General features: G+C 43.8%; 1 protein-coding gene across 2 annotated transcripts in view; it reads left to right on the top strand.

Annotated features, from left to right (window-relative positions):
• sh3rf1 (SH3 domain containing ring finger 1) overlaps positions 1 to 16,251 on the top strand; it is a 189,553-nt gene extending 173,302 nt beyond the window's left edge. Inside the window, exons 10-12 of one of the 2 annotated variants that reach the window (XM_072257630.1) lie at positions 297 to 652; positions 7,079 to 7,413; positions 14,037 to 16,251. In XM_072257630.1, coding sequence (XP_072113731.1) covers positions 297 to 652; positions 7,079 to 7,413; positions 14,037 to 14,205 — 860 coding nt within the window. In that variant the 3' untranslated portion in view covers positions 14,206 to 16,251. The remainder of the gene's footprint in view (positions 1 to 296; positions 653 to 7,078; positions 7,414 to 14,036) is intronic. The other variant, XM_072257632.1, reaches the window with a different exon arrangement.
• The last annotated feature ends 10,954 nt before the right edge of the window (positions 16,252 to 27,205 follow it).

The raw sequence follows: 27,205 nt of genomic DNA, 5'->3' as shown, positions 1-27,205 counted from the left end.
GTTTCAGCTTACTCAAACTGTTCATTTCATTAAACCTGGAAGAATGAATGCCTTATTTCCTCACTTTAGTTACTGCTGTTTGAACTTGTATTTCTGTAAATTTTAATTCCTAATTGGGTGATTTCCCCCACCCCATTTTTGATCAATATTATAACTCTGCAATCCTGACATGGAACATTCCAACCTTCCCAATGACCTCGTCCCAGTCTCCCTGTCTGACATTTTCTATCTCTTGCTTTATAATCCAGGTATTACACTAAAATGTTAACCTGCTGAAATCTCTTTATTCCCCACAGCTGTAGCCCAGGGCCAAGAACGACCAACGGCAGCAGTGACTCCGATCCAAGCGCACAACCCAGCCTCTCCCATCCCCACGACTTCAGTCGCTCACCAACAAGCCGCCTCCCTGCAGCAGCCGCAGCAGGTCCTACAGACGGTCGCCCCTTTCGCGGTGGTCACGGCTCCCACGGCAGCCAGGCTGGGCGTTGCTCTCACCTCCGCCGCGTCCGCCATAACCCCTCCGAATGTCAGCGCCACAGCACTAGAGGGGGAGCCGTTGGGCGTTGCGACGTGTGCCATCCCAGCCGTTCCCACCACTGCTCCCCCAACGGTCTCAGCTGCTGGTAAACTTGAGAAGGAGAGCAGAGAAAAGGTGAGGGGCTTATCCTTTTTTCCGCTACTGGGGAGCTTCGATCAAGGGGATGTTGTATAACGCTGGACAACAAAGATTTTGCTTCCCGAATACCTTTAGGTGTATCTTATGAATTTTGGGCTACTGATCATGAAAATCACCATGAAATTTCCCTATCACACACCATTTTTTAAATAAACTTATGTTTATTATTTCAATTCATAATTCAAGTCAATTAAAATGTTGCCTACAATGTAAGCTGGAAAGTTTCCTATCATGTCCAGGCATGCTTAGGCGGCGCAGCTGCTGCATGTCAGGACAGGTTTTAGTAATAATTATTGGGTTCAGGACTGTAAGGATGGAATTTGCTATCACCAGGCACAAACATTTCTATGAAGGATTTTGATATTTGAGACAGATGCTTCCCAGAATAACAGATGCCAAAATTAAGGAAAGCATTTTTGTTGGTCCACAAATCAAACAGGTCATCAATGACAGGCAATTTTGAAGAATTTCTGGTGGGACCGGAGAAAATCACATGGAAGGCATTCAAGTCAAGTCAATTTTTATTGTCATTTCGACCATAACTGCTGGTACAGTACACAGTAAAAACAAGACAATGTTTTTCAGGACCATGTTGCTACATGAAACAATACAGAAACTACACTGAACTACGTAAAACAACACAAAAACTACAGTAGACTACAGACCTACCCAGGACTGCATAAAGTGCACAAAACAGTGCAGGCATTACAATAAATAATAAACAAGACAATAGGCACAGTAGAGGGCAGTAGGTTGGTGTCAGTCCAGCTTCTGGGTATTGAGGAGTCTGATGGCTTGGGGGAAGAAACTGTTACATAGTCTGGTCATGAGAGCCCGAATGCTTCGGTACCTTTCGCCAGATGGCAGGAGGGAGAAGAGTTTGTATGAGGAGATGCGTGGGGTCCTTCATAATGCTGTTTGCTTTATGGATGCAACGTGTGGTGTAAATATCTATAATGGCAAGAAGAGAAACCCCGATGATCTTCTCAGCTGACCTCACTATCCGCTGCAGGGTCTTGTGATCCGAGATGGTGCAATTTCCGAACCAGGCAGTGATGCAGCTGCTCAGGATGCTCTCAATACAACCTCTGTAGAATGTGGTGAGGATGGGGGTGGGAGATGAACTTTTCTCAGCCTTTGCAGAAAGTAGAGACGCTGCTGGGCTTCCTTTGCTATGGAGCTGGTGTTGAGGGACCAAGTGAGATTCTCCGCCAGGTGAACACCAAGAAATTTGGTGCTCTTAACAATCTCTACAGAGGAGTCATCGATGTTCAGTAGGGAGTGGTCGCTCCATGTCCTTCTGAAGTCAACAACCATCTCTTTTGTTCGCATTCAGAGACAGATTGTTGGCTCTGCACCAGTCTGTTAGCAGCTGCACCTCCTCTCTGTATGCTGACTCATCATTCTTGCTGATGAGACCCACCATGGTTGTGTCATCGGCGAACTTGAACTGTCGTGGGTCAGCAGAGTGAACAGCGGTGGACTGAGCACACAGTCCTGGGGGGCTCCCCTGTGCTCAGTGTTGATGGTGTTGGAGATGCTGCTTCCAATCCGGACTGACTGAGGTCTGCCAGTCAGGAGGTCTAGGATTCAATTGCAGAGGGAGGTGTTCAGGTCCAGTAGGCTCAGCTTTCCAATCAGTTTCTGAGGAATGATTGTGTTGAATGCTGAGCAGCATTCAAATGTACGTGTCTTTTTTGTCCAGGTGGGTTAGGGCCAGGTGGAGGGTGATGGCAATGGCGTCGTCTGTTGGAACGGTTGGGACGGTACGCGAACTGCAGGGGGTCCAGTGAGGGGGGCAGCAGGGTCTTGATGTGCCTCATGACAAGCCTCTCAAAACACTTCATGATGATGGATGTGAGTGCAATGGGACAGTAGTCGTTGAGGCAGGACACTGAAGACTTCTTCGGCACGGGGACAATGGTGGCAGCCTTGAAGCACGTAGGAACGATGGCACTGCTCAGGGAGATGTTGAAGATGTCAGTGAGAATCTCTGCTAGCTGGTCTGCACATCCTTTAAGCACTCTGCCAGGAATATTGTCTGGTCCAGCAGCCTTCTGTGGGTTGACCCTGCACAGGGTTCTCCTCACATCAGCCCCAGTAAGACACAGCACCTGGTCATTTGGAGGAGAGGTGGTCTTCCTCGCTGCCACGTCATTTTCCGCCTCAAAATGAGCGTAGAAGTTGTTCAATGCATCTGGGAGGGAGGCATCACCAGCACAGGCAGGTGGTGTTGTCTTGTAGTTGGTGATGTCCTGAATGCCCTTCCACATGCGCCGCGTGTCGCTGCTGTCCTGGAAGTGGCTGTGGATTCGCTGGGCATGTGCATGCTTTGCCTCTCTGATGGCCCGGGACAGTTTGGCCCTCGCTGTTGTTAGGGCTGCCTTGTTGCCTGCTCTGAAGGCGGAGTCACGGGTCCTCAGCAGCGCACGCACTTCAAGGAACTCAGCGCACTCAGCAACTTCAAGGAAGTTGTTTAAATTTTTTCGGCATCTACAGAGCACCAAACTACATGCAGCTGGTCGAAAGCATGCTTCAAGCATATAAAACCATGAAATGCAATATGTCCCTAAAGATTCGTTTTCTGCATTCCCATTTAGACTTCTTCCCTGCAAATCTTGGTGCTGTTAGTGACGAGCATGGTGAAAGGTTTCACCAAAGCATTGCGCTCATGGAGAAAAGATACCAGGGCAACTGGAATCTATCAATGCTGGCGAATTATTGTTGGACACTTAAGCGAGAAGCCTCAGACACTGAGTACAAATGGAAATCATTAACAAAATATTTTTAACTTAGTTGAACTATTGCAAAGCATTAGCACCTTTATGCAATTAAACACATTATATTCAATAAAAGTTAATTTTTTTCTCCAAATTCCTATGTGATATAAGTAGTTTGAAATTATATTTGTGTTCATCTTCAAGCAGTCTATCATAAACAAAAAAAAATTCTGAGGAAGCAACACTTGAAAAAATTTTGTTGTCCAGTGTAATCACAACTGAGTCTTACAGGAACACGCACAAAATGCTGGAGGAACTCAGCAAGTCAGGAGGCATCTATGAAGGGGAAAAAACAGTCCATGTTTCGGACCGAGACTGGAAGTGAAGGCAGAAGAAGCCAGAATAAAAAGGTGGGCAAGGGGAAGGAGTACGAGCTGGCATGTGATAGTGAGAGAAGTTGAACAGGGGAAGTCTGAGGGTAGGAGAGTGGTGGATGAAGTAAGAAGCTGGGAAGGGATAAGTGGAAGATTTAAAGGGCTGAAGAAGAAGGAATCTGATAGGAGAGAGCAGTAGACCATGGAAGAAAAGGAAGGAGGAAGGGAATTAGTGTGAAGTGACAGTTCTGTGGGGAGAAAAGGAGTGAGAGGGGAACCAGAATGAGGAATGGAGAAATTACTGTTCATACAATCAGGTTGGAGGCTACCCAGATGGAATATAAGGAGTTGTTCCTCTGTCCTGAGTATGGTCTCACCATGGCAGCAGAGGAGGCCATGGAAAAACATGTCAGAATGGGAATGGGTAGCCACTGGGAGATCATGCCTTTTGCAGCAGATGGAGCAAAGGTACTAAACAGTGCAGTTCTTTAATCTATCTCGGATCTCACTGGTGTAGAGCAGGCCGCGTCAGGAACACTAGATACAGTTGATGACCCCGACAGACTCAACTGGAAGGAACGGAGATGAGGGAGGGGGTGAAGGGGCATATGCAGCTCCTGTCCTGCTTGCAGGGATAGGTGCCACGAGGGAGATCAGCAGATCGGCACGAGTGGGCAAGGCAGTCACGTACAGAGCAAACCCTACGGAAAGCGGAGAGTGGGAGGAAGGGAAAGATGTGCTTAGTGGTAGGGTCCCGTTAGAAATGGCAAAGATACAGAAGATGTGCCGGGTATAGAGGCTCGTGGGTGGTAGATAAGGAACTGTTATGACAGCGGGAGAATGAGGTGAGGGTAGATCTGAGGAATATGTAGGAGATGTGGGTGAGAGCAGTAACGATGGTGGTGGAATGGATACCCAGTTTTTTTGGAAAAAAGAGGACATCTCTTATCCTGAGAGCAGATGTGCCGGAGACAAATGAACCATTCATCGGGACTGAAAGGAAGAGGGCAGAAGCCCTAATCTGCACCCCGCCCCCCCCCCCGCCAGTCCAAATGGTGGGTTTCAGTCTATTTATTAGGTATTTATTTCCCTCCATAGATACAGCCTGATCTGTTGAGTTCCTCCAGCATATTTTGTGTATTACTTAGGATTTGCAGTATCTCTTGTGTTTATGATATGTTCTCATGCAGTTCTGGTTAGCAATGTAGTTGAAAAGATAAAACACAGCACATCTCCCAAAGCACCAGTGAAGGATGAAAAGCAAGGACACTGCAGATGCGAAACCTAAAATAGAGACCAGGTGTTGCAATGGCCAGTGGAGGAACAGGTGAAAGGGCAAAGGTGGAAAGTCTTCGACGGATTGAGGGCGGGGAGATGAAGCTTTGTCCAAAAGTTGGTAATAACGTGTGAGGGAGTAGAGATGTTCTTAAAGAGGTGGTGTAAATGGTTAGAGTAGATCGGAAAAGGATGGAAACTCAAGATAAAGCCACTTGGCCCAGGATTCTGGCCGAGGGATGTGCATTAGCTACCAGACCAATCTATGGGGTAAATCTTAAACACAAGGGATTCTGCAGATGCTGGAAATCCTGAGTAACACACAGAGAATGTGAAAGAACTTAGCAAGTTAGACAGCATCTGTGGATAGGAATAAAGAGTTGAAGTTCTGGGCTGATGAAAGGTCTCAGCCCGAAACATCAACTCTTCATTCCTTTATACAGATACTGCCTGACCTTTTGAGTTCCTCCAGCATTCTGTGTGTATGAGGTAAAATCTGACCCATGGGAGTATTTCAGAGGCTGGTCTGTTATCCTATCCTGGCATATTCAAACAGACTAGAAACGATTGGAAGGGGTAGTTTGCACTGGGATGTAGTACTTGACTAATCATTGCAACTAAATTATGTGATGAGGCTTTGCAAAGCAAAGATTCAATTATCAATCGAGATTCAATTGATAGGTGTATATCAGTAACTTCAAAAATAATCTTCTGGAAGTGACCTTATCCCTTCGACATTGAACCCCCACTGGCGTTTCAGGCCTTCACCAATCATGGACTTCAGTGTTTAGTAGAATTTTACTTGTGACAGTAAGCTCATCTGGCCATCACTAAATGTTCAGCAGCGGACACATTACCCAGAAGTGCCAGCTAAATTTTTAGAGCACCGAATGCAACCACACAGCACAGGCTCTTAGGCACACAATGTTATGCTGACCTTTTAGCCTACCCTAAGATAAATCTAAATCTTCCCTCCTACATACCCTCCATTTTTCTATCATTCATGTGCCACCTTAAATGTCCCTGATTTATCTGCCTCCACCACCATCCCTGGCAGGTGTTTCATGCACCCAACACTCGGTGTATAAAGAACTTACTCACTCTGTGTATAGAGACAATGGCTGTACTTTATTAGGAGTTTGAAGCGATTTAGCATGTTAACAAATACACTCAAAAACTTCTATAGTTGTACCATGGAGAGCATTCTGACAGGCTGCATCACTGTCTGGTATGGAGGGACTACTGCACAGGACCAAAAAAAAGCTCCATCTTGGGCACTAGCCTACAAAGTACCCAGGACTTCGTTAGGGAGTGGTGTCTCAGAAGGGCAGCGCCGTTATTAAAGACCTCCAGCACCCAGGGCATGCACTTTTCTCACTGTTACCATCAGGTAGGAGATACAGAAGCCTGAAGGCACACACTTAGTGATTCAGGAACAGCTTCTTCCCCTCTGCCATCTGATTCCTAAATGGACTTTGAAGCTTTGGACACTACCTCACTTTCTTAATATACAGTATTTCTGTTTTTGCACATTTTTTAATAATCTATGCAATATATGTAATTGATTTACTTGTTTATTTATTATGTTTTATTTTATGTATTATTATTATTATTATTTTTCTCTCTCTGCTAGATTATGTATTGCATTGAGCTGCTGCTGCTAAGTTAACAAATTTCACGTCACATACCGGTGATAATAAACCTGATTCTGATTCTGACATCCCTTTGAACTTTCCTCCAATCACCTTGTATCCACCCCTAGTGCCTGGCACCTGAAAACTTGGATGAATACAGCCTAACGTTCCTTCGCCATTTCATGCCTTCAATGGGTGGGTTAGGGGTTGTGCTGGAAACAGTCAAAAGATAGGTCAGGTAATGCACTTTTCTGCATGATTTGAAGACTCTCTGGGAGTGTTCTTGTGACATAGTAATTGACAACCAGTACTCTAGTACTCTGGCAAATATGAGATTCATCTATTGAAATTGACCATTGGTGATGAAGGCTATTGGGTGGTTTTCTTGCTTCCTTACAGAAGGAAAAGAAAAGTTTTCTGAAACTCCTATCTGGCGCATCTACGAAGCGGAAGTCTCGCCCTTCGCCTCCGTCCTCACCTACATTAGAATCTGAACAGGCTGCTTCAGAGACAGTGCTACAGGGGGCTGTGGGGCCTGAGGTCTCTGCAGGCATAAACCACAACAGAGCTGGGTCCTGCCCTGTAGACACAGAAACTATAGGAGCCATGTTTGAAACACTCCATCGGAAGACTGCTTCCTTGGACTCTGGTGTCCCCATCGCCCCTCCTCCAAGGCAACCTTGTTCATCCATGGGTTCAGTTCAGTTGGAATCCAAATCCATACCATGCGAAAGGTAATGTTTCAGCCTTGTTTCCCTACAATCATCCCCTGAAGTTGACAGCAAAACAAAAATTGTGTATTCTCTATTTGACCAACTCGTCTTGCATAAAATACTTGTCTAAGAATATCTCCTCACCCTCTTCATTACCACTCTCGCCCTCTAACCCTCTCCTCCCCCTCGACTTTTTTCCCCCCTCATTTCTACCACACCCCTGTATCTCTCTCTCTCTCTCTCTCCCTCCCTTGTGTGCCTCTCTCTTTCTCTGTGTCTCTATCTGTCTCAGTCTGTCTGTCTCTCTCTATCTCTCTCTATCTCTATCTCTTTCTGTCTCTGTTTCTCTCCACCCTCCCCCACTCTATCACCAGCACTCCTCTCTTTTCTGGTAAACCTCAAGCAACAGAACAATTCTGCAGAGCTCATAAATTATTAACAAAATGACTTTGGCATTTCTGTTAAGTCCTTGTGCTGGATTGCATTTATTAGTTTGGAGAAACCCATTTCGAACTGTAAATTATTAACGGTGTTGCTGTTACAAATTTACCAAATGTGCTCTGTGCAAACTGAAAACTCTACTTTGAAATCTTCGCCCAGAATATTTTACTGCAATAGTGGCAGACTGTGTGAATACCTTGGCACAACATTGGATCTGAAGCCTGCTTGATCATGTGTCCTGCTCCTCCACTGACTGCGGCACACTGGCTCAAATCTTAAAGTAGTATTTGAATGTCTCCAAAGTTCAAAGGAAATTTATTATCAAAGTATATGTACAGTATGTCACCATATACTACTCTGAAATCATTTTCTTGTGGGCATTCACAGTAAATGCAAAGAAACACGAATCAATGAAAAACTGCATGCAAAAGACAACAAATTGTGCACATGAAAAAGAAAAAAAAACAAAACGATAATATATAAATTTTGATAACATGAATTGTAGAGTCCTTGGAAGTGAGTGAAGTTAACCATGCTGGTTCAGAGGCCTGATTGTTGAGAGGTAATAACTTCCTGAACTTGGGTGGTGTCCGACCTAAGGCAGTGAGAAGAGAGCATGGCCTGGATGGTGAGGGTCCCTGGTGATGGATACCGCTTTTCTCTGACAGTGCTCTTTGTAGAAGTGCTCAATAGTGGGGGAAGACTTTACCCGTGACGGACTGGGCTGTATCCACTACTTTTTGTAGGCTTTTCCTTTCAAGTGCATCGGCGTTTCCATACCAAGCCAGGTGCTGCAAACATGAACTGGCTGGCTTGGAACAAGGACATAAATGACCTGTAATACTCAGTAAATCAGTCAGCACAAACAGGGAGGGAAACAGTTTGTGTTCCTGCCCAATGACTTTTCACGTGAATTCCACTCATCCTGCTGAATATTCCATATGGTTTCAGAACTACTATTCCCATTCTGGTTATTCTCTCACCCTTTCTCTTCTCCTCACCTACCTATCACCTCCCTCTGGTTCCCCTCCTTCCCTTACTCCCATGGTCTACTGGCATGGCTTATTGAACTGGTGTTGAACTTATGCAACGAAGTAAAGAGATTTACAGGAACTCCTTTTTATAATGTTATTTACAAATGATTTAATTCAAAGTTCTTTACAATGGGATAAAGTACAAATATAAAAATAAACGAGTGTTGTTAGCTAAAAGCAAGGTGAAATAAATAGGTTTTGAGCTAGCATTTAGAAATGTCAAATGTGTCTGTATCCCTTATAGTTTTAGGCATTGAAACTGTTTAGGATTGTAGTTCAAAAAAGGCGACCTGCCAATTATCTTTTGTGGGAGATTGTTTAAATTTAAGAGACCAACAAAGAGGATCTGAGAGCCTGAAAAGGATTATAAAACAAATGTGATTCTGTGATGCACTCCGGACCCTGCCTGTCATCTCCCGTGCCTCCACCTCCTCTCTCCACACTTAGTCCTTACTCAGGGTTTCGATCCAAAATGGCCACAGACTCCCTTCTGCAACAATATGAAGAGATTTCCGCCAACCCTTTTTCTGTCTATTATTTCCTGTGACTCCATATCCATAAGCATAAGACGTAGGAGCAGAATTAGGCCATCTGGCTCATCGAGTCTACTCCACTATTCCATCATGGCCCATTTATTACCCCTCTCAACTCCATTGACCTGCCTTCTTGTAACCTTTGACACCCTGATTAACCAAGAACTTATCAGCTTTCACCTTAAATATACCCACTGAATTGGCTTGCATAGCCACCTGTGGCAACAAATTCCACAGATTCAACAGCCTCTAGCTAAAGAAATATTTCCTCATCTCTGTTCTAAATGTACGTCCCTCAATTCTGAGGCTGTGCCCTCTGGTCCTGAACTCACTCACTATAGGAAACATTCTCTTCACATCCACTCTATGTAGGCCTTTCAATATTTGATAGGTTGTAATGAGATCCCTATCATTCTCCTAAACTCCAGCGAGTACAGGCCCAGAGCTATCAAACACTCCTCATATGTTAACCCTTTCATCCCTGGAATCATTCTCTTGAAACTCCTCTGGACCCCCTCCAATGCCAGCATATTTTTTCTCAGATAGAGGCCCAAAACTGCTCAACATTTTCCAAGTGTAGTTAATTCCTTATAAAGCTTCAGAATTACATGCTTGCTTTTGTATTCTGGTCCTCTTGAAATGCATGCTAACATTGCATTTGCATTCATTACCTGCAAGTTAACATTTAGGGAATCCTGCATGAGGAGTCTTAAGTCTTTCAGCACCTCTAATTTTTGAATTTTCTCCCCAGTTAGAAAATAGTACGTGATTTTATTCCTTCAGCCAAAGTGTGTGACCATACCCCTACCTTTCCCTCCATCTATCTTCGTATCATCTACAAACTTGGCCATAAAGCCATCAATTCCTTCATCCGAATCATTGACATACAACGTAAAAAGAAGACTCTGACTGACTCCCAACACCGACTCCTGTGGCATACCACTAGTTATTGGCAGCCAACCAGAAAAAGCCTCCTTTATTCCCACTCTTTGCCTCCTGCCAGTCAGCCAATGCTCTATCCAAGTTTGTATCTTTCCTGAAATGCCAGGGGTTCTTATCTTTTAAGCAGCTCCATGTGCGGCACCTCATTAAATGCCTTCTGAAAATCCAAATAAGCAACATCCATTGACTCTCTTTTGTTTACCTGACCTGTTACTTCCTCGAACAATTCCAACAGATTTGTCAGGCAAGATTTCCCCTCTAGAAAACAATGCTGACTTCAGGTATTTTTATTATCTTGCCTCCAAGTATCCTGAAACCGCATCTTAAGTTATCGACCTCAACATCTTTCTAACTACTGATGTCAGACTAACCAGCTTATAATTTCCTGTCTTCTGCATCCCTTTCTTCTTAAAGGGTGGATTAGCATTTGCAATTTTCCAGTCCACAGGTACCATTCCAGAATCTAGTGATTCTTGAAATGCCTCTACAATCTCTTTAGCTACCTCTTTCAGAACTCTGGGGGGCAGTCGATTGGGTCCAGGTGACTAATCAACCTTCATGCTTTTCAGCTTTCCAAGTATCTTCCCTTTTGTAATAACAATGACATTCACTTCTGACCCCCGACACACTAACATATCTGCATTCTGCTTGTGTCTCCACTCTGTCCACCCTCCGTACTTTCACACCTGTGGGAATGTTTCAAAGTGCATAGCCCCATTCCTGAGAGCTTTGCTGGTAAAACAGGTCACAATTCTACTTTAGAAAGAAAATTATATAAATATGCTTCGTGGCTTAGAAACTGCTTCCACCGCTGTTTCCAGTTAACAGTTAAGCATTTTGGATCCTAACCAATCCTCTGCGCGTGCGTACACACACACACACACACACACACACACACACACACACACACACACACACGTCTCCTAGTACCTCTTTTTGTACTGTAGGCATTATGTTTAAATATACATCCTCTGGTTGTTTCAGACTGTTGAAACAGCAAAAAAAAAACATTTTCCAATCCAAAAAACTAGCACACACAAAATGCTGGAGGCTGAGATCTTTCATCAGGACTGAGGGGAGTCTCAGCCTGGAAAGTTGAGTGTTAATTCCCCCATCATAGACGCTGCCTGATCTGCTGAGTTCCTCCAGCATTTTATCTGTTTTGTTCCAGATTTACAGCATCTGCAGAATCACTGGTGTTTAGTCGTTTTAATTTGGTGGAAATCCAATCAGAACAGTAGCAGGATGTCTCCATCTCCATGATAAGACAGAGGAACATGAATCAGGTGCTCAGTGGGATGTGGAGGTTCATGTCAGCAGGACCTGCAATCAAAAGTGGATGTGATAGTTCCTCTGTTGTATGAAGCCTGTGCTAAACTCCATCTGGAGTGCAGCATTCAGCAACACAAGAGATGTAGCAAAAAAAATTCCTCACCCCTCCCCTCTTCTTCTATTCCTCACACTGGTCTCTTACCTCTTATCACCTGTGTATCTTCTCCCCCTGGGTTCCCTCCTCCTTCCCTTTCTCCCAATGGTCCACTCTCCTAACAGATTCCTTCCTCTCCAGCCTTTTATTTTCCTAACCCACCTGACTTCACCTAACAACTAACCTCTTTCCCCTCCCCCAACCTTTTTATTAAAGCAACTTCCCCCTTCATATCCCAGGTTTTGCCAGAAACGTCCACTGTTTATTTCCACAGATTCTGCCTGACCTGCTGAATTCCTCCAGCATTTTGTGTGTGTTGCTTTGGATTTCCAGCATCTGCAGACATCCTTGTGTTTAAGATTTAGCAGATGCTGGAAATCTTGAGTAACACACAAATAGCTTGAGAAATTCAGCATGTCAGGCAGCATCTTTGGAGGGGAATAAGCTGTCAATGCTTTGGCCAGAAACCCTTCATCGGGACCAAAAAGAAAGGGGGCAGAAGCTAGAATATGAGGGTGGGAAGGGAAGAAGTATAACCTGGCAGGTGAGAGGGAGGAGGATGATGCGGGAATCTGGGAGGTGATTCATGGAAGAAGTAAAAGGCTGACGAAGAAGGAATCTGATAGGAGAGGGGAGTGGACCATGGGAGAAAGGGAAGGAGGAGGGGAACCAGAGGAAGATGATGGGCAGGTAAGGAGAAAGGTTGAGAAGGTAACCAGAATGGGGAATAGTAAAAGAGAGAAAGAGGGAAGAGAGAACAATTACTGTAAGTTTTGCCTTGTAAGCTATATTGACTTTGGAGTGGGTAAACTTGAAATTATTAGAATAATAGTGGAGCTTAAATTCTCAAGCCAGACTTTATAAACGTGGCCTCTGTTCTCGTGGACATGAGAGGAAAAGTAGCTAATACATCAAAAAGATTTGATGGTGTGTGTAAATAGAGAAACTCCTTCGGCAGCGGAATCCAGGAAGGGATTTCAACTCTGGCCACTTTGGAGTGGTTTGAGGAGGCATTTGGATAGTGGAACCAGAAAGTGACTTTGAATGGCCTGACCTCATAGCTAAGCACCTCATGTTCTTGTCTGCATACTTGGCTTTGGCTTAGAAATCTGTGGACATGAAGTCATAATCCAGGCTGACCCTCTAGAGCAGGACTGTAGGAGGACATTACTGGCACAGTTACCGTCCTTCAGGTGGGACATTTATCTCAGACCTCAGCCTCAAGATGGGAGGAGAATGGGGTTAAGAGGGATAATAAATCAGCCATGATGGAATGGTAGAGCAGACTTGATGGACCAAATGGTGTAATTCTGCTCCCAAGTCTTACAGTCTTAATAACCTTCAAACCACAAATTGAAGAACAAAAAATATATCTGGGTTATCTTTTATTCCTTCAATAACATCACTGGATTATTTTGCTGTTCATCCAACCTTCCTGTCCTCTTGAATACAGACTTTATGTCCACAGAATATTTTGAACTTGATTATGCCCATTATGTGAATAAGCCGTTGTTCTTTTAGTGATTTTTGAATGTATCTTTTGTATTGGAAAGACTTTGATGCTGTTTAGTTACAAAGAAAAGACTGCATCATGTACACTCAGTGGCCACTTTAGTAGGTACACCAGCTTATTAATACAAATATTTAATCAGTCAACCGTGTAGCAGCAGCTCACAGCAGACATGGTCAACTGTGTAACATCAGAGTGGGGAAAAATGTGCTGAAAGTGACTGTGACCATGCAATGATTGTTGGTGCCAGACGGTGTGGCTTGAGTATCTCAAAACTGCTCATCTCCTGGGGCTTTCATGCACGTCATTTCTGCAAAAAAAAACAAATAAAAATCTAGTGAGTGGCACTAGATAAAAAATAAAATAAGTAAAGGTGAAAAAATAGCCTTACTTGTCAGATGTACATTGAAACAGGTGGTGAAATACGCGTTGGGGATGTGCTGGGGGCAGCCCTCAAGCTTCACCATGCTTCCGGTACCAACATAACATGTTCACAACTTACTAACCCTGACTTGTATATCTTCTGGAATGTGGGAGGGAATTTGAGTGCCCAGAGGAAACTGTTCACTGGTACTGTAAAGTGATTGCACTAACCGCTACACTACTGTGACACTACCTCCATCCCCCAATGCTTCCCTAGCTACTCTAACTAAAGAAGCATCCCTGTACCATCTTCCTGTGCTGTGCTTGGCAGAACAGGTTTGAGCTCAGTCCAATGGCCGGGGCCTGTCTAATAGTATCCTCTTCTTTTCGACCAGGTACAGAGTTGTTGTATCCTACCCTCCGCAGAGTGAGGCTGAGCTGGAACTAAAAGACGGCGACATTGTGTTTGTACACAAGAAGCGTGAGGACGGTTGGTTCAAAGGCACCCTGCAGCGGAACGGCAAAACGGGGCTCTTCCCCGGCAGCTTTGTGGAGAGCATCTGAGGCGATCCACAGAGCACACGCATGCCACCTGCACCCAAGGAGTTCATGAAGCACACGCGGCAGTCTAATCGGCAGTGTATCCCACCGTGGCAGCAGTAGTGCTTTATAACAGCAGAAGGCATCAGCTCTTTGGACATTTTACTTTCGAGTTCCTCGACGTGCAAGATGTGCATGTCAGGGAGCCACTCACTGTTGGGCCGTTCGTGAGATTCAGTCCGTGCCTTTCACCATCACTTGCTCTTTCTTTAGTGAATCTAGGCAGATTAATAGTTTGGCACGGACTAGATAGGAGGACGGGCCTGTTCTGTGCTGCAGCATTCTATGACACTATGAATCAAGACAGACTCTGGCAACCATAATGAAATCAACTGTTTACAAAGAAGCTGTAATTAAGGACAAAACTTTGTAACTTATTGGATTAGATTTTTTATATAGTCTTTGATCATCATGTAAAGTGAAAGTTCTATAATGTCAAGTGTTGAAAGTTGTGATAATTTATAAGTGTTATTGTCCGAGAGGGGGAGCTGGATTTTCTCCTCGTGACTCAGTTTGACGTAGTACCTCTTCTACACAAAACACCCTTTTATCTCCATTGCTGATTGCTGGCTTAGTAAGTTTAGAAGGAGCCTCATTGAGGGCTTGTGCAACGTTGTGCGGTGGATTCATGTTTAGCGGTGACGTAGGTGGGAGCTAATGTCAGCCTGTAGTGTAAGTGGTAGCAGATTGTGAACCGTTGTACGGATGGCTCCATGGTGTTAGGAAAATCACAAGTGGGAAACAGAGATGATGGTGTAAAACTTAAAGTGAATGAGGGGATCTTCACTCTGTAAAATTCTTAAATCCCCAGCCATTGTCAAAGCATGGTTCAGTGTGACCAGAGCCACAGTGGTTTGCACAAGATAAGTAGATGGTATGGAGTGCCACCTTGGCCAAAACACTGCAGAAGTGTTGGACATTCTGGTTTAACTCATACATTGGACTTAGACACAGCAAATCAGTAACCCTCATTCCTTCCCTTGACAATGTGCATGATGCTCATATTCAAAATGGCTACATTTACTGTTTCTTAACTTGTCCAGGGTTCAGGCCAAAAATTGGGAATATTGATCCCCTTTTGGTTGACCTTTTTCTCTGATTAGGATATCTGTGTAATCTTGGGGCCAGCCCCCTCCTCCAAGTCGATCTAGTTTTAGATACGTTGCACCTGTCACCATTTACTTCACGGATCTTAAACCTGCAGCATGGCACTCGGGAGAGCAGTAAGACATCTAGTATCATGGTAGTACTCTATCCAGTGAGTTGACAATTTTGAGTCAAGCGCCTTTTATACAGCCTCCACCACTGGTGGACACACAGCATCCTGAGGAATTATGGCATTAGAGGCAATCATTCCTTGTGCATGCACAGGAAAAAAACTGTATTTGAATGAAATTAAAGGAGTAATCATTGCATATCTAAATAGACTATTTAAATGTCTGAAATCATCAGTGCTGGAGGACTGGTCATCAGTGTTTCCTGCAGCAGATTTCAAGCACTGTCTTGACGAATCTGGCATTGGATATAATATTCTTCCAAAACAAAATTACAGGGGAGCACTCAGAATAGAAGGGCGTCTCCTTAGAATAGAGATGAGGAGGAATTTCTTTAGCCAGAGGGTGATAAATCTGTGGAATTCATTGCCACAGACAGATGTGGAAGGCAAGTCATAAAGCGGAGGTTGATAGGTTCTTGATTAGTAAGGGCGTCAAAGGTTACGGGGAGAAGGCAGAAGGACGGGGTTGAGAGAGATAATCTGGAATGGCAGAGCAGACTCAATGGACTGAATTCTGCTCCTTTGCCTTATGGTTTTAATGCATCAAAACCCAGAATGTAGGATTTTTCAAAACTAAAAACATGAGCTAATGGCTTTGTCTTGACATGTCTATCTCATAAATAAAGCACAGCCACTTAGTATCTACTGTTGATGCACTTTCCATTCACTCAGTCTGTTGTCCTCTGATAATGGTGTCTCTCTGCGTCTGATGTTATTACAAATATACACAAACAAGCCATTATGTCATGTCCAGTTTAATCTATTCTAGTGCACATTTTGGTTGCTTTCGATTTAGAGCCCTGGATTGTTATTATTTGAGCAGCGTATATTTTGATTTTAAGGGACTGCTGAATCAGGAAAACTAGAAGTAACTACAGTTCCATAATATTCATAACTTGCTCAATTGATTCTTCAGAAGATCAGCTGTATTTGTCACGTGTAAATTGAAACATACAGTTAAGTGCTTTGCTTACGTCAATGACCAACACAGTCTGAGGGTGTGCTGGGGACAGTCCACAAGTGTCACCACTTTCCTGCTGCCTGCATAGTATGCCCATAACTTACCAACCATAACTGTGGGTGGTAACAGGGTGGCATGGTAGCACTGGGGCTATTACAGTGCTATCACATCCTCAGTGATTTGATTTGATGCAAATGATGCATTTCACCATATATTTTGATGTACACATGACAAATAACTCTCATCTCTAATCTCTCCTAACCGTACATCTTTGAAAACAAAACACCCAGAGGAAATCCACGTGGTCACAGGGGAACGTGCAAACTCCTTACAGACAGTGGCAGAATTGAACCCCAATCTTACAGCTGGTGCTGTAAAGTGTTACACTAACTGGTTCATACTGTGTCACCCCTACACTAGCAGGAGGACTTCTGGGCAGTCAACGGATTGCCTTTCTGTGTGGCCAGTTACTTGTGCCGAGTTTTCATTCGGTTCTGCAGGTGTTCTGCTCTGTCTCTGAAAGGCTGGACCTGCCTTGGGTATTGACTCACTTGAAGATTCCTTGAACGCAGATGTGCTCTGAGGAAATTGTTCACATATCATCGCCATGTGCAAAGCATCAATTGTTGAGATTATGAGGACCAGCATCTGATGAAAAATAAACTGCAGAAGGTGGAAATCCAAGATAAAACCAGGAAATCCTGGAAACACTCGTTAGGTCAGGTAGCATCTGTGCAGAGAGAAGCTGCCAACATTTCAGGCCATTAGAATAGTCTTGTGAACGCTCCATATGCGATCAAATAAAATACAAGAATTACGTTATGGATTTAACAGTTGATATAATCATCAATTTCATAACTTTAAAAATTGTGAAGAGCTTGATCACATTCTTAGAAAGAAAAAAAATGTCCAGTTTCATTCAGATGAAGTGTCTTTGACTTCTTCCCACAGATGCTGTCTGATCTGAGTGTTTCCAGCATTTTCTGTTTGTACATCAAGTTTTGATGTATTGGTGGGGAAGCATACGATTCTCGACGGACTCTGAATTATTTACAGAAATATTGACGGATTGGAGTGGAGTGGGCACACCCCCCATTCTTTCACATATTACAGATGCCATGAAATCTCCCTATCCTATCCATATAAAAACAGTAATATTAAATTCAGAGAATTGATGCACAGTACTGTGCAAGTGTCTTATAGTCCATGAGCAGTAGGGTTGGTCGGTACCATCTGAGGGGAATAATGCTCATAGTGATTTTTGGCAAGGTATATGTCTCTAGAGTTAGAAAATATGTGATAGCATTGCACCAGTAGTAGCTTTATTACTTCAAATAAGTAATCACTTTTTGTATATATTCCATATTAACATCAGTACAGCAGAAAATGTTACCCCACCCCCCAGAAGATAAAAAAACTTCATTTGGAGAGATTTCTGGAGCTTTATCAATGTCACGATATTTTCCATATTGTTGTATCAAATCAAAACAATCTTAAGCTTTTGTCATAGCATATAGAATTATAGTACAATGATTCAAATGTGGGGTTCCACACGGCCATAACCTGGCCCCATTTGATTGTAAAATGAATATATTTAATCAAAGACATGCTTTCCATACATCGTTTTCCATACTTCCATAACCTATTAATAATCATAATAATTTTCCAAGTCTTCCACTTCTTCCACATCTTCATCTGAACTTTCCAACTCTCTGAGGTGGATGCCTGGTTCTCATAGTATGACAGTCTACACATGTCAGTACACCTGAGGCCATTTGCAACACACATACATTTGGGAGTGACATTTTTTTGGACAGTTACAGGCCGGTAGATCCAGGACGGCATCGGGTGCTGGCTGGCCTTCCATCCAGTGCACCACCAACTGTTCAGCTTCCTCTTCTCTCTCCATCTTCCATCCTTTACCTTGTGCTTGGCACTTGTGGGTTCTTCTCCAAACATGTTCTCCATATACAGTTGAAGTCAGAAGTTTACATACACCTTAGCCAAATACATTTAAACTCAGTTTTTCACAATTCCTGACATTTAATCCTGGAAAACATTCTCTGTCTTAGGTCAGTTAGGATCACTACTTTATTTTAAAAATGCGAAATGTCAGAATAATAGTAGAGAGAATGATTTATTTCAGCTTTTTATTTCTTTCGTCACTTTCCCAGTGGGTCAGGAGTTTACATACACTTTGTTAGTATTTGGTAGCATTGCCTTTAAATTGTTTAACTTGGGTCAAACATTTTGGGTAGCCTTCCACAAGCTTCTCACAATAAGTTGCTGGAATTTTGTTCCATTCCTCCAGACAGAACTGGTGTAACTGAGTCAGGTTTATAGGCCTCCTTGCTCACACACGCTTTTTCAGTTCTGCCCACAAATCTTCTTTCAGATTGAGGTCAGAAAATGATGTCAAGTCTGGTCCATCCTTGGGAGCAATTTCCAAACGCCTGAAGGTGCCACGTTCATCTGTATAAACAATATTACGCAAGTATAAACACCATGGGACCACACAGCCGTCATACTGCTCAGGAAGGAGACGCTTTCTGTAGTGATGAACGTACTTTGGCACAAAAAATGCAAATCGATCCCAGAACAACAGTAAAGGACCTTGTGAGGATGCTGGATGAAACAGGTGGACAAGTATCTATATCCACAGTAAAATGAGTCCTATATCGACATAACCTGAAAGGCTGCTCAGCAAGGAAGAAGCCACTGCTCCAAAACCGCCATAAAAAGGCCAGACTACAGTTTGCAAGTGCACATGGGGACAAAGATCTTACTTTTTGGAGAAATGTCCTCTGGTCTGATGAAACAAAAATTGAACTGTTTGGCCATAATGACCATCGTTATGTTTGGAGGAAAAAGGGTGAGGTTTGCAAGCCGAAGAACATCATCCCAACCGTGAAGCATGGGGGTGGCAGCATCATGTTGTGGGCGTGCTTTGCTGCAGGAGGGACTGGTGCACTTCACAAAGTAGATGGCATCATGAGGAAGGAAAATTATGTGGATATGTTGAAGCAACATCTCAAGACATCAGCCAGGAAGTTAAAGCTTGGTCGCAAATGGGTCTTCCAAATAGACAATGACCCCAGGCATACCTCCAAAGTTGTGGCAAAATTGTTTAAGGACAACAAAGTCAAGGTATTGGAGTGGCCATCACAAAGCCCTGACCTCAATCCGATAGAAAATTGGTGGGCAGAACTGAAAAAGCGTGTGCGAGCAAGGAGGCCTACAAACCTGACTCAGTTACACCAGTTCTGTCTGGAGGAATGGAACAAAATTCCAGCAACTTATTGTGAGAAGCTTGTGGAAGGCTACCCAAAATGTTTGACCCAAGTTAAACAATTTAAAGGCAATGCTACCAAATACTAACAAAGTGTATGTAAACTTCTGACCCACTGGGAAAATGATGAAAGAAATAAAAGCTGAAATAAATCATTCTCTCTACTATTATTCTGACATTTCACGTTCTTAAAATAGTGATCCTAACTGACCTAAGACTGGGAATGTTTTCTGGGATTAAATGTCAGAAATTATGAAAAACTAAGTTTAAGTGTATTTGGCTAAGGTGTATGTAAACCTGACTTCAACTATACCAGCCTGGTAGTTGGCTCGCTGTCATGTTTTGTTAAGCAGTCCTTGCATGGTGGGAGTTGATGACTTTTGATTTCACTTTTTTTGGCACAGAAAAGGTGATACCTGAGCTCATTGACCTTAGTGGTCGAAGCTTTTGGTGCATACAGGAGACATGTAAATGCCTCCAGTTTGTCCATCAGTTCTGGGGAGAGGTCCCATTCCTGACCCAACTCTAAGAATGTATCCTGAGTTTCTCTGTTGCTGGTCAGAAGTTTTAGGGCACTTGTCTTCCCTTTGGCTGCAAAAGCGCTTACATTGTCACATCCTGTATATGCGTGCAACCCGATGAGAGCCCTACAAACCTCTATGCTGACAGTTGCAGCAACCTTCCTGATGTCTACAAGCCTTGTACAAGTTCTAGTGCCAGACTTCCGGAACAATGGGGCCTCAGTCTTGTCACAAAATGCTAAAGACATCTGTGTCTTCTGAGCAGATCACTACAGATTGGTATTCCTCTCTTGTAGCATGGAGAAGTAGGCTACCATCTGCTTCTTCTTGTTTGCACTGAAGAGCTGACACCTCCTCACTGTCTTGAGATGTGATTCTGTAACATTTGTCATTCACAGTTGCATACAGAATCTTCTCCTGTAGCTTTGCTCTGTACTCTGCCTTCCTCCATTCACGGACTATGAAGCTAATGAGACTATTTTTGTTACTGACTTTGGTCAGGAAGCTCCTCCACTGCCTCACCATCTGTGTGCCTGTGATACCTTGCAACTCATGACCAGTCTCTTCACCCCGTAGAGACACTTCACTATTCTTGATAGAGTGCTCCTTGTATGTGTCGAACACAACATCTATTCTGCTACTCTGACTGCCTTCCCTCAGGATTGTTGTGGCAATATCTCTGAAAGTAACTTGATCACCTTTCTTTGGACCAAGTTCGTTCCATCAACCACTGTAGCAGAGTTTCCTGGGAGTTGCTCTTCTACTGCTACATTTTTCTGCAAGGTTGTGCTGAAGTAGCTTTATTTGTCTTTCTCAGGAATACCTCTGGTGTGGACTGGGCCCAGGGCAATGGTCCAAGGGGATGAGAAAGGATATCCTCCACACGTAGACTGCACCCTTGTGCTATCACTATGATGCGTCCAGACACAGACCTGTCTGCTTTCAAGATGATCGCCCTCCCATTTGATTTCACTTCTCTCTTCTTACACATATTGCTGAATGTTTTCAGCTTGTTGGTTTTCATTGGGTCATGGAATTTCTTTGCTGGTGGGTCTTTCATCCTTGAAGGTTGCATAGCATTGCTCACCAATCTCATATGCCTTCATCAGGTCAGAGGCAATGTCCTTGGGGGCTGCCTTTGCCATAGAGATGCTAATGAGGTTCCGCTTCTCTGCAAATGGGTTGACCCATTCCTGTATGAGACTAACCACTGCTGAAACTGCTTCCTCAACTTTCTGGATTCTTGGCCGCTGTAGCTCCGCATGACAAAGCTCTGATTTGTTGTCTTGCACCATCTCCCTTGACTGTCCCAGGAATGCACTGCGGTGCTCAGCTGTTATGTAGTAACACTTGATAGCTCCAGCATTCAGGCTGAACCATGATGTGCCTCCAGGAGTCTGTGTGTCTTTGTTCACTGTGGCTTCAATAGCCTGGTCCACAGGGATCTGCCCAAAGGGGTTGTTACTTGACAGCTGCACTGAGAATTGGCCTGTCTCGAAGGCCTCATACACAGAAGGGTTCTTCTCTGGGAGGTTCATCATCTGAGCAAAGTAAGGGGACAGGTACCTGGGGTAATTCATCTTATCATGGGCAAAGCACCATAGGATCATGGTTCTTATAGCATGGAGGTGCAACTCCCAGTTCCCCTCACAGAAAGCTACCACTGCTGCAATGCTATCACGTATTTCCTAGCACTAGGGGTGTATACCTTACCAAAAATCGCTATAAGAATTATTCCCCCCAGATGGTACCAGTGGCCCAAATTTGGAGTCCTGGCTCACGGACTATTAGGCACATACTGTATATATAGCGAGGGTGCCTTTTGTACAATACTGTAGTGATTTTATGTATTGTACTGTACTACTGCCACAAAAAAAATCTCATGACATTTGTGAGTGGTTGTAAACCTGATTCTGATATGGGTCTCAATTGTGCACTGAGAGTGGGAAGGGGGCAGGGAGAGGGGAATCATGGTTGGGAAAAGGGGAAGGGAGAGGGAAGCACCAGAGAGTCATTCTGTAATGATCAATAAGCACATTGTTCGGAATCAAACGACCTTGCCTGGTATCTCAGGGCTGGGTTTGTCCACACCCGTGCCACCCCCGCCCCCACCCCTGGCACTCCTTCTCTGACACCTGTTCCACAGTATTCCCACGGTGCTCCACCCTTGCCATTCCTGACATCCTTTGCTGCTGCCAGATTTACAAACTCACTCTCCACTCCACATTCACAAATACAGTGCTGTGCAAAAGTTTTAGGGACCCATGCTATATATGTGTGTGTGTGTGTGTGTGTGTGCGCGTGTGCAGATGCGATTGTATACTACTAAAATAAAGTTGAAGTTGATAGGTTCTTGATTAGTCAAGGTGTCAAAGGTTAAGGAGAGAAGGAAGGAGAATGAAATTGAGAGGAAAATAAATCTGCCATGATCAGATAATGGGGCAGCCTCCGTGTGCTGAATGTCCTAATTCTGCTCCTATGTCTTATGTTTTATGGCCTTTACCATTAAATTTAAGATAGTCAGTTTTAACACCAAACCCATCTCATCCTTTTCCCCTTACATCATATTCTGATAGTGGCAGCTAATCTTAAACTCTGAAATTGTTTACCTGAGCCCCGATACTTTGCAACCTTTTCCTTTAATCAATCTGTGACTTGGTTACGTGACTGGCCTTTGGACATCCCCGCCTCTGGAACAGCGTTTGTCCAGTGACTCATGCAATGCCTTTAGGTGCGTTCTATCCCAATAAAAAATCCTTTATGTCAGTTGCAGTATTTTAAATTAAATGACCTGTGCATTTCCTTCATTTCTTGGCAGGAACGAAAATGGCCAAATCAGGTGGGTTGTTGGATTTACAAACATTGGATGAGGATTAAAAACCATATTTGATGTTTAATCAGTGTTGTACATACACCCTTTTATCCTCACAACAGGTGAGCTTAATGAAAATTCCTCAAGTGTTTCTATGTTCTACAATTGCACATTATGCAGCAGAAAGGTGTCTTTACAGAAGCAACTCTAAGATGAATTGTAACAGGTTCTTGTTGACAAGATTTCTGGGGGTGAGTGTGGGTACCCTGGCTGGGTCATTATGTTAATGAAGATTACCTGAGCAAACAGGGAGAGGGAGACTACCTTTATTTGCCGATGGTATTTGTTACATGCAGGAGTGCAGGAGCTTAAGGAATTTGTTCACGGGTGTTGTACACGGTGAGACCTTTGGCTTGTGGGAGACGACGGAACCTGGTATCTTCCTCTAGCAGTACGTGACAAGCAGCACTTCAGCTCGTTTCCCTTCAAACCTTGAGTCAAATATCTTATCACCAATCCATTGTTTCAGGATAAAATTCAATGTTCACATTAAATTTATAATCAAACCACATATATGTCACTAAATACAACCCTGAGATTCATTTTCTTGTGGATATAGTCGCTAAGTCTATAGAATAATATCCATGACAGAATCAATGAAAGACCACACCAACTTGAGCATTTAACCAGTGTGTAAAAGACAACAAACTGCAAATGCAAAAATAAATACATTCTAATAATAAATAAATAAACAATAAATATCAAGAACACAAGATGAAGAGACCTCGAAAGTGAGTCTATTGGCTGTGGGAACCTTTCAACGCTGAGGCAAGTGAAGTTATTAGTTCAAGTGCCTGATGGTTGAGGGGTAATGACTGTTCTTGAACCTTGTGGTGTGAGTCCTGCAACTCCAGTACCACCTTCCTGATGGCAGCAGCAGCCGCAAGAAGAGAGCTGGCCCGGGTAGTGAGGGGTCCCTGATGACGGATGCTGCTTTCCTGCATTTCATGTGGATGATCTCAATGGTGGAGAGGGCTTTACCCATGATGGACCGGGCCATATGCACTACTTTTTGCAGGATTTTCCATTCAAGTGCATTACCAGGCTGTGATGCAGCCAGTCAATATGCTCTCCTCTACACATGTATAGAAGCTTGTTAAAATTTTAGGTGTCATGCTCAGCCTCCGCAAACTCCGAAGAAAGTAGAGGTAACCGTGCTTTCTTTGTAATTGTGCTTACGTGTCCTCCAAAATTATAATACTGAGGAATTTAAATTTGCTGACGCTCTCTACCTCTGACCCTCCGATGAAGATTGGCTTATGGATCTCTGGTTCCCTTCTCCTGAAGTCAATATCAGCCCCTTGATCATGCTGGCACTGAGTAAAAGATTGTCGTTTTGGCACCACTCAGCCAGATTTTCCATCTCCCTCCTTTTCATCACCACCTTAGATGGCCCACGACAGTGGTGTCAGGAAATTTAAATATGGCATTGAGGCTGCAAGTGCAAAGCAAGTAGAGCAGGGAGCTTAGCAGGCAGCCTTGTTGTGCACCTCTGCAGATGGAGAACGTGGAGGCTCTAAGCAAGATTTGTATTCATTTACCATGTCACTTATGTGTGGCGTTTTTTCACCTGGTATTTTAGAAGACATATTACAAGCAGGTAGATTAAAATGTAGGAGTAAGTTAAAAGAACAAGCATAAGGTGATGGGCCTGTGCTGTGCTGTGCTGTTCCATGTTCTGTTTACAACACAGAAAGACTCCGTCTGGCTCTCAAAATGGTGATCCTGTCGGATCCTCACCCAAACAGGTATAGGGATAGAACAGGGAGCAGTACAGCACAGGAAAAGGCTTTTCTTTTTTTTAATATAGATATTTTTATTGACTTATTATATAAACAGATACACGTAAAAAAACAAAAAGCAGGCAAAATTCTACCTTGACACACATTTTCTTGCAGGCATTCACAGTAGAACAAAAAGTGAGTGAATGAGGCCTCTCACACACACACGAGGAATTCTGCAGATGCTGGAAATTCAAGCAACACACTTCAAAGTTGCTGGTGAATGCAGCAGGCCAGGCAGCATCTCTAGGAAGAGGCACAGTCGACGTTTCGGGCCGAGACCCTTCATCAGGACTAACTGAAGGAAGAGCTAGTAAGAGATTTGAAAGTGGGAGGGGGAGGGGAGATCCAAAATGATAGGAGAAGACAGGAGGGGGAGGGGTGGAGCCAAGAGCTGGACAGGTGATTGGCAAAGGGGATATGAATGAACTCAACATAGGACTGCTTTAGGGACTTCACCTCCGGCGTTTCCCTTGGGGTTTACTCCCAAAGCCTTCCCCATGCCTCAAGGCAGTGGAGGTTTGAGATAAGTGTTTTCCTTCTCCTAAATAAGCTGCTAACTACAGCTGATGAGCCCTGTCTGCTCAAAGCGAATGGTTTTAAGGCGCCAGTAACCCATCCTTGCCCCTTCTCCTGTTAGTAGAAATGATTCTGCAGGGCTTAATAGCTGAGCCATGTGTGAAGGCCGGGAGTTTACTTGGTTGTATTTGAGGTACATGCATTGGGAGCATTTAATTATCCCCATTACAACTCCTGGTTATAACAATCTTAAGGAACCAGCAGAACAAAGAAGTACAACAGAATCAATAAAAAAAACTACACACAGAGATTGACAAGCAACCAATGTGCAAAAGAAGACAAATCGAAAATTTTAAAAAAGAAACAAGTAATTGTAATTAATACTGAAGGCATGTGTAGTTGAAAGTGAGTCTATAGCTTGCAAAGAGTGGATGCTAAGAGAAAAGGGCATGTCCCAGATGGCTGGGGTCTTTAATAATGAATGCTGCCTTTTTGAGGCATCACCTAGTGAAGATGTCCTCAATGATCAGGAGGACAATTCAGCATCAACTGTCTTGTGGGTTTACAGTCATATATAGGTCAGCCTGGTTTCGGATGGCAGATCTCTTTTTCAGCAGGTCATTAGGAAGCAGAAATGTTTTTATGACAATCTGATAGCTTCCTGGTCACAATTAGAATCAGGTTTTTCACTGCCAAACGTGAAATTTGCTTGTTATGTCATATGCCATTCCCTGCACATTCTTATTTATTAATTACTGAGATACAATGCGGAGTAGATTCTTCGAGCCGTGATGTCCAGCAATCCCCCAATTTAACACCAGCCTAATCACAGGACAATTTACAATGACCAAGTAACCTACTAACCGGTACATCTTTGGACTTTGGGAGGAAACCAGAGCACCTAGAGGAAACCCATGCAATCGCGGGGAGAATGTAAAATTCCTTACAGGCAGTGGCGGGAATTGAACCCGTGTCTCCGGTACGGTAAAGTGCTGTGCTAACCACTACACTATCGTGCCATCTGGAAAGACCTCCTTTCGAAAGATTTTGAGGATCAGCTGGACGGACAAACACACTAACACCGGTGTCCTGGAGGACGCCAACATGAACAACAGTTCCACCATGATAAAGCAACACCAACTCCGACGGATAGGTCGTGTCATCTGGATGCGTAACTCACAGCTTCCCAAACGGATCCTTTGCTCCCAGTTGAAGGAAGGTTAGTGAGTCCCTGGTGAGCAAAGAAAATGCTTCAAAGATAACATAAAAATCAGCCTGTAGAAATTCAACATTACATCTAAAAACTGGGAAGACATTGCATTCAATAGCACCTAGAGGAAATCTGTTCAAGAGGGAGCTGTGCAACATGAGAACAACCTCCGCTATAATGTAGAGAACAAGTGGCAGCTGTGAAAACGGAGACTGAAAAAACCAGATGACTCAAACAAGACCCAAAGTCACCACATACTCTTGTCCACACTGTATCAGAACATGTGGATCCCAGACTGGCCTCTACCGTCAACTGAGGACCCATCAATAGACCATAAGGCATAGGAGCAGACTTAGGCCATCTGGATCATCGAGTCTGCTCCACCATTCCAATCATGGCTGATCCTTTTCTCCTCATCATCCCCAGTTCCTGGCCTTCTCCCTGTAACCTTTGATGTCATGTCCAATCAAGAACCTATCAATCTCTACCTTAAGTACACCCAGCAATCTGGCCTCCACAGCTGCATGTGGCAACA

The sequence above is a fragment of the Mobula birostris genome, chromosome 5, assembly GCF_030028105.1.
Source record: "Mobula birostris isolate sMobBir1 chromosome 5, sMobBir1.hap1, whole genome shotgun sequence".
Classification (NCBI taxonomy): domain Eukaryota; kingdom Metazoa; phylum Chordata; class Chondrichthyes; order Myliobatiformes; family Myliobatidae; genus Mobula; species Mobula birostris.
Note: the sequence above shows the minus strand (reverse complement) of the source record. Positions and strands in the feature narration are given on the sequence as shown.